Source organism: Cornus florida, unplaced genomic scaffold (assembly GCF_030987335.1).
Source record: "Cornus florida cultivar Cherokee Brave unplaced genomic scaffold, ASM3098733v1 CherokeeBrave_3.0.0_Hap2_Chr01, whole genome shotgun sequence".
In the NCBI taxonomy this organism is placed as follows: domain Eukaryota; kingdom Viridiplantae; phylum Streptophyta; class Magnoliopsida; order Cornales; family Cornaceae; genus Cornus; species Cornus florida.
Genome location: NW_026775571.1, coordinates 15,033,728 through 15,046,432, shown reverse-complemented (window position 1 = coordinate 15,046,432; position 12,705 = coordinate 15,033,728). Strand labels below are relative to the sequence as shown.

The 12,705-nt window shown below is 34.1% G+C and overlaps 1 protein-coding gene and 1 long non-coding RNA gene across 3 annotated transcripts; one reads left to right on the top strand and one right to left on the bottom strand.

The window, feature by feature from the left end:
* Window positions 1-401: 401 nt before the first annotated feature.
* On the bottom strand, window positions 402-1,466 carry LOC132269510 (F-box/kelch-repeat protein At3g06240-like). The gene has a single exon (XM_059770729.1). It carries the CDS (start codon window positions 1,464-1,466, stop codon window positions 402-404), a length of 1,065 nt encoding a protein of 354 aa, XP_059626712.1.
* Window positions 1,467-6,634: 5,168 nt separating this feature from the next.
* LOC132292922 (uncharacterized) lies at window positions 6,635-11,021 on the top strand. Of its 2 annotated transcripts, XR_009477696.1 has the most exons (4): window positions 6,635-6,998; window positions 9,086-10,289; window positions 10,612-10,818; window positions 10,929-11,021. It is a non-coding gene; the product is annotated as an uncharacterized LOC132292922 (long non-coding RNA). The 2 variants fall into 2 exon arrangements; XR_009477660.1 differs by having other exon boundaries at window positions 6,635-10,289.
* Window positions 11,022-12,705: the final 1,684 nt, after the last annotated feature.

The window sequence follows — 12,705 nt, the reverse complement described above, 5'->3', positions numbered from 1 at the left end:
TTACACATTGGTGATGTGACAATGTATCTTAATAGATTACTGGAGATGGAAAAATTTTACACATCATAAGTGACAGTATATATTTTTACACAAAAGAATATTTTAACAGACTGCTGGAGTTGCTCTAATCTATATGAAATGCTTAGTGAGGGAAGGAAGGGCTAAAGAAGGAAGGAAGAAAGGGCCATAATTTTAGTTCCCCCACCTTAAATTAGAAACAAAAATAAACCGTTAGACCTACGTACAAAAGACTAAAATCCAAGGCTACAGAATTCACGAGGTTGAGTTAATTAATTAATGAAAAGTTTATTAAAGAAAAAGTACATTATATGGAACTACATACAAAATAGTAGTTAGACCTACGTACAAAATACTAAAATAGTATCTGCTTGATGTTGATTCTAAACCACATTGTGATACACAGGCGAAACAATGCTCTCCAAGTAGGTCTCTGCACCAAACCATTTACCAAAGATATTGAAAGTCCCTGGATATCTGTATGTGTTTTCTTTTTTATTGTACATCAGTAACCGTTTGTGGTCAACTAAAAACAGATGTTCATCATTGTTTGAGAAATTCAGAGGCTTCGCGTCAAAACTACATGGTATGATAATCCCAAGCTTAGTCCAAGACTCTCTCTTGCCGTATTCCTTCATCACCCAAAATTTGGTACCACTCCGGCAATCATCCACACCTGTGACGTTAATACAAAGACATCCTCCGAGAACTCCAACTGCATAACCTCTGCAAACTACATAATTTGAACATGATTCAATCCTTTGAAGATGTGGCAAAGGAATATCTCGAAATTTCTCCTCAGCTAAATCAAAAGAAATCATCTTCCACACATGGCAACAAAACCAATGGAGAATTCCGTTTAGAAGTAAACATGGTTGAGAATTCGACACCCCAGCTTTGGAAGGGAAGTCTTGAATCCTCCTCCAAGAATTTGTTTTCATTGTGTATAAACTTGCGACACGGGATGAGATTGCCACGACTTTGTAGTCATCAGTGGATGCATCATAACCAAATCCATACGACATGGATGGTGTATACATGAATGGTAATTTATTGAGTTCTCTAGTTGTGATATTCACCAAGTAAAGGGTATGGGATAGATGAGTTTGAAGTAATAGCAACCCATTACAAGAACCAAAGATGGAGACCGGTTCTTCTGTGAATGGAGGAAGAATGTGCTTCGCTGTTAGATCATCGCCGGACTGTACGAGTAGTTCTCTCCTTAATTGTAAAGTGCGAGAGCAACATGAAAATGCTAACTTTCGGTCTTTGGATAGTCGGCTTAGATGCATCTTAACAAAGTGAGGTTGATTGAATAAATTGCGCCATGACTTGCATACACGCTTAAACCGAACAAGAGATTTAGCAGGCAGACGTGAGAGTATTATGGTCACGAGATCATCGGGAAGGATTGGTGATGGGGAAGGACCTCTCTTTACTTTCTTCATCACTAAGTTTCTCAACCAAACTTTGTGAATGGAACCCAAAACTACGTACTAATGTGAATATATAGTATTTCTTTCTTCTTCTTTTCCTTGTAGAAAAAGGGTTTCTCTTTACGGTTTGTTACTTGTGCGGATTATTTCCTTTCTAAAACCACTTTACTCACATATAAGCTCAATGGGCCCAGATTAGTAGATTAGGATTGGGAGAACTCGTCTCGAGTCTCTCGTAACTGGTAGTATTAGATAATAAAGAAAATTCAACATCATTCTTATGCACAAAATATATCTTTTTTGGAAACCTAACTTTTTAAATGTGTAGTTTTTAATTTTTTTTAAATTTTTTTTATTATAGCAATAGAGGATGGATATCCGGATATACCCTTATATACACACACCCACACACGATGAATCTCATGCTTTTATAATTTTAAGGTAAAGAAGGTAAATTAAGAATATTAAAAAAATATTGCATTGGATTTTAAATTGGGACAGCGAAAAGAAAAAAGGGTGGATATTTTTGTGGACAGATGGAATATATATAAATATATATATATGTGTGTGTGTGAAAACCCAAACCTTTAAATTAAACCTCTTTCAATCAAAGAAGGCCTAGAAAAAGCCTATGGGGATCGAAAAAAAAGATGGACATCACCCAGCCGATTACAATTTGGCTAATTACTTGAAATGTGGCCTATTACGAATCTACTAATCTCGGCCCATTGAGCTGATATGTGAGTAAATGCCCCATTATATATAGACCAAAAAAATGTCCTTTTAAGGTAAAGAGGAAGAATTAGAAATATTAGAAAAATACTACATTGGATTTTGAATTGGGATAACTAAAAATCGAAAGGGAGAATATATATATATATATATATATATATATATATATATATATATATATATATTGGTGGAAGATTTCCATGTGGTAGATTTTATGAGGTGAAAATGTGGCTTCAAGTTCGTTTTAACTACGTTATCAACATGTGGGAGAACTTTAGGAGTCAGATAAACTTCCTTGAGAACATGAGAAGACTGTTGCACGCAGTTACCAAATAGTGAAAAAATAAGTCTGATTTATCGGTTATTGGCATTTATCATGGAGAGGAAACTGCTTATTTAAACGTCTATAAATAGCAAAACTGTTTTATCTATCTTTTTATTGGCATTTGAATGTCACAACATAACATCACTGTTTTATCTTTTTTATTTTATTCGATATATTTAGAGCATCTCCAGCGGTATATTAAAAAATTCTTTTGTGTAAAATATATATTGCTACATATGATGTATAAAAAATTTTCATCTCCAGCAATCTGTTAAGATACACTGCCATATCACCAATGTAAAAGGATTGTGTATTGTACACAGCCCTTTTACACAGCCACATAAGCATAGTCTCTCACTCCTCCCCTTTCCCACTCGTTGTTCTCTTTCTTCTCTCTCATTCCTTTACGCCTCTTTGTTTCCCACTTTTAGAGCGCCATGAAGAAGAATCTGCAACTGGCGACAAGGTAAAAACTGCTTGACTATCTTTAATTAATTAATTTATTTATTTTTAATAAAAATAGTTTGATTCATTACTTTCATTTGATCTTATCTTCTGCAATCATCGCCGTAGATTCTAGGATTTTTTTTATCCTTTTATATCCTATTCTAATGAGATAAATATATACTAGCCAAAGATTAGATATATATTTTGATCATGATTTTATATAATTGTTGTTTGATATTGTTATAATTTTTTTTTTTTTTTCTTTTTTGGTGATTAGTCAATTCAATCGCAATTGTTGTTGCATATATTTTTGGTTTCTATAGTTTCTACATACTTGAATCTTATTTTATTATTTGTTATTAAGTTAGAATTCTGGTGACGGCGGAAAAGATTTGCAATTGGCGGGATGGGAAAGTGAAATATAAGGGGAAATTATTATTTTTTTCCTAACTGAGGAGAATTGGGATGTGAGGTTTAATTGCGAAAAAATAAAGTAAATCAAGTAGGTTTGTAAAAGTTATATAGGGCCTTAGGTGTGACACATGGTTGGTTGTAATTGCGAAAAAATAAAGTAAATCAAGTAGGTTTGTAAAAGTTATATAGGGCCTTAGGTATGACACATGGTTGGTTGTTATTGGGAGATATTTTTTTACACAAAAGGTATAAAATAACCGTTGGAGCTAAAAAAAAGTAGTACAAATTTTTTGTGTAAATCTACTCTGACACATTACATTTACACAAAATATATACACAATGGTTGGAGATACTCTTACATTCCTTAGTGTAATCTTGCACTTTCAATTCATTATAGAATTTAATTTTCAACAAGTAGCCTAGTTTTCTTCCAGCATATGTATTAAAATTCCTAGATTAATGAAATTTCAGTCTTCTTCTAATTCCTTTAAATTCAGTATTTCAATTTCTTTATGTCTTTCTTTAGTTAATTCTTCTTCCACCATTTGCACAATTCTGAAGTCCTTGAAAAAGGCAAGAAAAACCTATAAGGATGGTCATTCCAGACCTTTTTCACAATCACCTGAAAATCAACTCTGCGAAAACAATATCTGAAATATTTTTTTGATTTTCCTTGGATTTAGCATGAATCCTGCCAAAACAACTTGATTACCAAAATGCCTACACAGAATGCCTTTGTGAAGGGTAGATATAATATTGTACTTGCTAATGAACTTTTGAATGGATATCATAAATCCAATCATCCACTAAACTGTGCTATTAAGATTGATATTATGAAGGCATTTGATTCTGCACATTGGCATTTTATTCTTGATTCTCTTACTTTGTTTGGATTTCCTACTTCATTTGTCCACTGGATAGCCCAATGCATAATTACACCTTCGTAAAACATCTCTCTCAATGGAAAGCCTTTTGGATTCTTCTAAGGAAAAAGAGGTCTTAGGTAGGGTGATCCAATTTTACCTTTACTGTTTGTTACTGCCATGGAGGTCTTGACCTTAACTATCAGCAACCATATTAAAATTAATCATGGATTTAGATTTCATTGGAGGTGCAAGAAACTATCAATTACCCATCTAACTTTTGCAAATGTTATTATGATGTTCTCCCATACCACTTTACCTTCAATTTAGGTGTTGTTGGATGCTTTATACACATTCTTCTCATTCTCAAGGCTTCAAATTAACATATCAAAGAGTAAAGTTTTCTTCGCAGGAGTTGATCATACTATTAAAGCTGTCATTCTCAATCTTCTTCAAAATTGAAGCAGGCAATTTGCCTGTTATTTACTTAGGAATGCCCCTATCCTCATCCTCAATCAAGGCAAGGCATTGGCAAGCACTAGTAGGAAAGATAACATCAAGGATTAGAAATTAGACCTTAAGGTTTCTTTAATATGCAGGGAGGGTTGTCCTCATTAAGTATGTGTTGTGTGCTATTCAACCCTATTGGTTTTAAACATTTGCGTTGCCAAAGATGGTTAATGGATAAATCAATCTGATCATAAAAAGTTTTTTCTAGTCTGGAATTGACAAAAAGAAGAAGGGAGTCAAGGTTGCTTGGCATGCTGTTTGTAGACCAAGAATCCATAGAGGTCCCTGATTTGGAGATGTTCAACATTATTGCCAACTTGAGGCATATTTAGAAGCTTTGTTTAAGGAAAGACGGTCTCTGGGTTGCTTGGTCTTATAATTATCTTATCAAAGCTAAGAGCTTATGGACTGTCAAGGCTACTACACTAAGCTTTGGTTTTTGGAGGAAGCTTCTTAGATTAAAAGGCGTGGCAAGAGGACTGGTCAAGCATAAGGTGGGGGCTGGCATATCAACAAGCTTGTGGTTTGATTACTGGTTGACAAATGGTCCAATTGTATGCATGTCAACTGGGGCTCACTAAGGTATAAATTCTTCGACTAGACAACCAAGTCTTAGTTGATAGCCTAATTTCCAATGACCAGTGGGTGGATCCCAATTCAATGCGACTGTATCCATTTTTTCAATCCCTAAGTTTCATATATCAATTACAAAATTTAGCCTTACCATCTCCTAATGTTGATTCCATTGAGTGGTTATCTAGCCCTACCAAGGTATTCTCTTTATCTCCCACTATAAGTAACTTTATACCTCCTTCCCCAATCTATTCATGGCATCACATTGTATGGTTTAAGCACCACATACCAAAGCATAGAATTATTTCATAGTTAGCAGTAAGAGAAAGATTATACACTCTTCATGTTAAGCTAATTATGTATAAGCATGATACAAATTACTGTTATCTCTGTCTTTTAGAATGGGAGTCCATTAACCACTTATTCTTCAACTGTAAGTTTAGTGCTCACATTTGGAAATTCATTCAGGAAGTTGCTGGGTTTTACATCTTGCCTAATTGTTGGTCAGATATGATTCAGTGGTGCTCGATCATTACATTGGAGGTCCTTAGGACTTTTGGTTCATAAGTTGCTTTAGTCTGCTGTAACTTATTTCATTTGGATGGAAAGAAATGCTAGGGTTTTCAGAAATTAGTCTTCTTCTCCCCAACACATAATTTCTCAAATCAAGTCCTGTATCAGAGCAAGACTAGCGACTATTAAGTTGAGAAATAGTACTGGCCTGAGGAAAGTTTTTAGTTTATCTCAACTTCACCTTCTTTTCATGCAAAGTTGCTCCCATGCCTGTGCTTAGACCTAGCTTTTATCCTAATCAAGCTCATCATTACAAGAAAAGTGGTTATTAAGTACGGGCTTTTTTACCATAGGCCTGTATAGCCGATAGTAAATGCCACTTTGTACCACGGGCCAAAAAAAACCCGTAATTGAAAGGCATTGAAAGTCACTTTATACTACGGGCACGCATAGCCCGTGGTAAAAGACACTTTCTACCACATGCTATATGGGCCCGTAGTAGAAAGGGAACTTTCTACCAAGGGCTAGATATGTGACAGAAAGTTATATGTCTACTACGCGTTGAGCCCATTGTAAAATATGAAAAAAAAAATTCCAAATATATTTTATATTTTTTCTACATTTGTTTTGACATATTCATCACCCCTTCAAAAAATTTATCCACTAGAGGGAAGCTTCGCGCCTTGTGTATAATATTTTAAAATGAAAATATAATTAAAAATACTCTTTTAGGACCGTAACTTCAAAAAAAAATGACTTAGTTTAATTTTTTTTTATTTTTATATATTAAGTATATACTGTATCATATAACGTGAAGAACCAAAAGCTTCTCTTTCTGATCAATCCCTAGTTGTTAGGTTATGCCGAAATCCCACTCCTCCACCGCCGATCCTCCTTGTCCTTCTTTCTTGTATGCAGGCCTTCTTTTTTCCAAGGAATCTGTTCCACCCGGGTACCAAGCTGCGGATCAATTCCAACTATCTGCAGCCGAACACGTCAACAAGAAAAATGACTGAAATCCGCTCAGTTTCCACAGACGCTCAAATAGACGATTAACTCTGGCATCCCGGAAGCTTATAGCGCAAAGGCAAACCTTCTTGTCAGCCGGTCGCCAAAGTCGTTGTCTCCATCGATCCCCTTCATACCGAGGATTCCTCTTCTCCCCAAGTACCCCTCTCTCTCGCTTTCTCGCTCTCTCTATATACATAGCTATATATCCTATAAAATTGTATTCAATTTTGATTTTTTATATACATTTTAAAATAATTTCTCTAATTTTCAAAAATATTAACTTTCTCACTTCATTTGATAGGTAACTAACTCTTGTTGAAAAATAAGATAGGTAACTGACTCTTGTTGCTTCTATTTTCACTTTCTTTACATCAAGCCTCATTTCTAAGTTGGGTTTTCATCTTTTGAATCATGCCCTGGTTCTTATTTTTGATTGTGTAAATATTACTGTATTATTTAGATGCACACTACAATCTTCCCTTATTCATACTACTTCATAGACAGAAGCGACAATTCATTAGGTAAGAAGTCATCACTCTGTTTTTATTTTTTAATTTTTGGGTGTGTGTCTTCATCTTATATTTCTTTATAAATTGTATGATGCCTTAGATATATTCAGCAATTCCTTCTTTTTGTACTCGTGACAACAATTCTAATCCCCCAACCAGAAACCAATCTACCACTTATCAAAAGGAGAACCAATACCTACCATTTCCACAATTGGAGCCCCAAAAGTTTCTGACCCTTCAGTCTTGGAATTGAAAGAGCACAAGACAAACCCACCACAATGAATACAAGACTGACCCATTGAAGTGGACTGACAGCACCGAGAGTTCTTATTATATATATATATATATATATATATATATATATATCTATCCTTTCTTTCTTATTTTTTCCCAAAGAGTTCTTATTTTAAATAATTTTTAAATTTTAATTTAAATCAATCTTACACTCTAAATTCTGGATTTCTTTATAAAAAAATCAACTTTAATTATATACCATGAAAAAAATAGTAACTTCCTGCAATAGAGTATGTTATTCCGTCGGCTAGTGAATAAGAATGAAATTGATATTGCAGTGTCCAATTCAGTTTTAACTCAATAAAGCCAGTCACTATATTTATGTTGACATTGCCTGTTGAAGAGAATGCAAGACTGATTTATATAGGCCTGTCACTTTTAAAGTTTGCGATTTCTCACTTGAAATATATATATATATATATATAATTCAATCAGTGTACATGGTTAATTAAATCGGCCTTTCTAATTGTTGATTGTTTAATGGGTTTGTGGAGTAGTGTTTGCATCATTATTAAGTTTAAATGTTGTGCAGTGTTTTGTTTATATAGTTTAATGGGATTCAAAACTTTATATATATATATCTAAACTGTTTTGAGAAGAGAAAATTGCGGGGAATAAGAGAATTTTTAGGAAGAAAATAAGGGTTGAGATTTGTCTTTGCATCTGAGCTTAATCATGTCCACAACTAGTTATTTCATTTTCTATATTATACTTACAATTCAACATGTGCATTAGCAATTTTAGTTTTGCATTGTAAATAGAATCCAAAAGCATCGTATTTATCTTTTTTTATTTTTTATTTTTTATTTTTTTTATTATTATAGTATATTTGGCTCTTTACTAATTGTTATGTTCTTAATATTTGGGTTTAAAAAAGAAGTTATTAATCAAGCTACATACTGTTGTTTGAAATTAAGCCTATACATTGATCAGTTTGTTATTTTTCCCTTTTGTTTTTCCTTGCTTTTTGTTGATGATCAATTTAACCTTTTATTCCCTAGAGTGATTATGATCTTGAAGTAACTTTTGGGCAAGTGTTTGTGCCTATCTCAGTCATTTGTAGACAAAAGTGTATAAATGTATCTTAATTCTTTTTTATTATAGGACCTAACGTTACTATCAGATATCTTGGGTAAAGATAGACAAGATGGAATACAAAACGATTAATTTATTGCAACCTACTATTTTACCTCAACCCTTCACTCTTCTTCTTCTTCTATATTCAATGTCTAAACAATCTTCTTCTCTTGAAGAGGTTTTGACACATAACTACAGGTCCTTTGGGATCATTTGATGCATGCCAACTAAGTCACAGTGCAACCACTTTATTAATACTCCATGACTGCTATGAAATTTATATTTATATAGAAAAATAAAGCATTGATACATGGACGACTTTAACTTTTAACAACGCTCGTACTTACAATGAACTTGGTTTAGGTGATGAATCACTTCTACTAGAACTAGTCACTTGGTTTTGAACAAGTCAGCAAGGAGTCATGGATAAAGGATGGATGCAACTTCTAGACAGGTTGATATAAGCTTAATATCCTTACCCGTAAAATTGTAGACGTTATACTTGCCTGCCATTTTTTTCATAATTAAAAATTTGAGTTTTCAACTGTAGAGCTTCAAATGAGTATACAATAGGAGCACAACGCTTTGTTGATTGGGCTCGACGTAATGCTGGGAATTGAGTTAGCTTTTTATGCCCTTGCAACCATTATTTAAATTTTAAATTCAATATATCAACACTTGAATAATATTTATGGGCACATAGTGGAATACGGAATGGAAGCTACATACACCGTATGGGTCCATCATGGAGATAATCGGAGTGCAAATGTACGAAATGAAGGAAATGAGCAAGGTGTGGAAATGCCTGAAACATATAATATGTTTAGAGATGCATATTTTGATGGTGAAGATAACGTTGCTACAGAGCCTACTGATGGAAGATGCATATTTTGATTTTCATTGCCGGAGATTGTCAAATTCATTATTATTGCTTTCACCTTTATAGTGAGATGGTTATTGACTTGCCTCCTATTATTTTGTCGTTGTATGCACGTGTTTGATATTGTAGATTTTCGAGCTTGTGCACAAATATTTTCATTATGTCTGGACATATCGGGGTAAGCATATGGATGCATTCAGTTAATGTTGTTATCATAATTTCTTTAGTGTTTATGTTTAAGTGTCACCTGATTTTAATGTCTTGTTTTCTTTTATTAATGTGCATGTATTTGAAATGAAATCATCCAAAAGGGCTAAAAAAAGCCAAGCAATTGAATGTCAAGCGATTGAGGCCTCACTGGAGCGTACATCGTCAGGACTACGCATTTTTGATGTGGATTCAAACTCTTCACAAACACCTACTTCTCAAGTCCTTAACAATGAGAACCGAGCAATAGGCGGTACTAAAAAAAGAGGTAGGGGGCAGTCTACATTAACTGGTATTATAGGTTCAAAAGATAAGAAGCCTCGTGTAGAGTTTGACGAGTTTGGGGAGACAATTGGGGATGTTGGTACAAAGTACAATTCAACCCTTCCAATATTAGCACGTGGGATGGTGCTCGTAACAATTGAAAAATGGAACCAACTGCCAGAAACTTTGCTAAAAAAGCTATGGGATGCCGTTCAGGTTTATTTCTTAATTTTTACTCTATAAAGTGCTACAAACTACTTTTTTAGACGGTCAATTTTTGTTCATTTAAGGGCAAGATTTCTGCTCAATTTTAAATTAGCAAAAATTACTCTTTTTAAAAAGCAGATTTCTGCTCAGTTTAAAGAGCTTTTTATGAAGTTATTTAAAATGGGCAAAAATGGCTCTTTTAAATGACTAGAAACACCTCTTTAAATGAGCAGAAACGGAAATAAAATTTAAAAAAATAGTTTAGCAAAGTGCCACTCTTTAAAGTTTCAAGTTATGGCTTGTTCTTTATATCTCTGTCATATTATTGTAGTTATGATTTGATGTTGACAATAGTGCATCCTATGACGCATTTAAAAAGATGGGAAATGCCTGGCGCTCCAACAAGTCTGAACTTACAAAAAAGGTGCTGTAGGTGAGAAATAATCCACAAAAAATACAACTCCTGAAGCCCGGAAATGTACCCACAATGGAGGAGTGGTTAAGATTTATTGAGCAACGTTTATCAGAAGATTATGCTGTGAGAATATACATCGAATTATATTGTCCTTTTTACCTCTTTCTTTTCCTTAACTTTTTTTTTTTTTTCATCATGATGTATTTGAATTAACTAAACTTTTGTATTTACAGAAGGTTAGAAAGCAGATGCAAGAATTGTAGGCTAAAAATACAACCCCACACACAATGAGCCGAAAAGGCTATGCTGGAACGGAGAGAGAATTGGTAATGTCGAAGCTTTTAATGTTTTTTTTGTCACTGTTTAAGTTCACAATATGCTCAAAACTATAAGAAAGAGAGATGATGTCGTGACCTGAGTTTTATTCAACTAGGTGCGTCACTGATGACCCGAAAGTTGATCCGGTAACGGATCCGAAATGCGGAAGCAAAAGTTAAACCAAAGCCTTTAGAGATATAAATCATCCTTAGGATACCAACATGACCTTTCATGAGGTCACGAAACTTAAAGAAAGTGAAAGGAATAGACGAGAGTAAAAAACGAGCGAAATTCGCTAAATAAGGGTAAAATGGTCAATTTACAACTAGGAAGGGAAATTTGGTCTTAATCAAGTCAAATAAGGTCCACACAATTTAAATTAATCATTTCACAACATTGCAAGAGATTCTAAGACCTTTGGACAAGAATCTCACAAAACGTCCTTTCCTGGTTTAAAGCGAAAATTGATACTGTCTCACTAAAATATGAATAACTCCCATTGTGATTCGAATCTGAGAATGGCATTGGTATCATTGGAAAGCTGACTCAAAATCCTTGAGTTTAGGCTCAAGAATCAACCCATTTGGGTTAGGAATGAAGGAGTTATGACCTTTTGAAGTTGAAAAATTAGTGGTGGATCAAAATTTGGAAGCAGCTGTGCAAAATAGAGTTTCGAACGACCGAAATAAAGTTTTGGATGGCCGAAATAGGCAGAATGTTTTCTAAAAACAAAATTTTGAGGGGAGGTTGTTTCGGTAGACCGAAATAGAACCAAACAGTGCAAAAGGCTACTGGAATGGATGATTTATTGTGCATTAAAGTTTTCAAGAGCCATTAGTCGACCGAAATGGTGTTTCGGTCGACTCGAAAAGCTGATAAAGGACCTGTTATATGCCAAATGTGTTAAGGTTCAACCCATGGCTCAAATCCCCTCATGAATTTGTTCAAAAATAATTTTTTAAAGCTGATTTTCAAGGAGATGTGAGTATGCGAACATGTTAACAACCTTAATATGAATATTTGAATATAAAACAATGGCTCATGGCCTCATACACATCAATTACAAGAATCTCATATGCTAAAGCTCCAAAGTTGGTTGAAATATATTTTTAAAGCAAAACATAGGATCAAATGAGTACAAGTGCTAAATTAAACATGCTTGGCCTTTGACCTCATTATATACACGTCTAGAGAGTATCAAAAGGTGCACTTAAGTGCACGTTACATAGTTCGAACAATAAATACATGTTTTGACATAATAATAAAAAATGAAGCATGATATGCTAACATGTACATATTCTAATATAACAAAAATGATTCAAGGATTCAAGCAAGTCTAAGACTGTTGTGCATCCCACACTAACGCTTCTTTACCTGAAAAACACCCGGTAACTTTGGGGAGAGTAAAAAAGTATATTCGTAAGGAATGAACATGCAAAAGCTTATCTTTATACAAAGTTTGCAATTTAATATAGTTTAATCCATATTATTAAAGTGACATTGAAATTTTCAACATGGCGCAATGAGATGGAATTTTACAAAGTTATCAACTTGGAAATTAAAGTGCTAAATCAAACCAATGTGGATACTTGGATATTGTCCGGATTAAAACTGTACTCTTGGGATTACTTGAGGGCTATTAACCCATGGGTACCTTCCCCTAGTGCGCACTATAGTGTAGGGAGCTCTCTA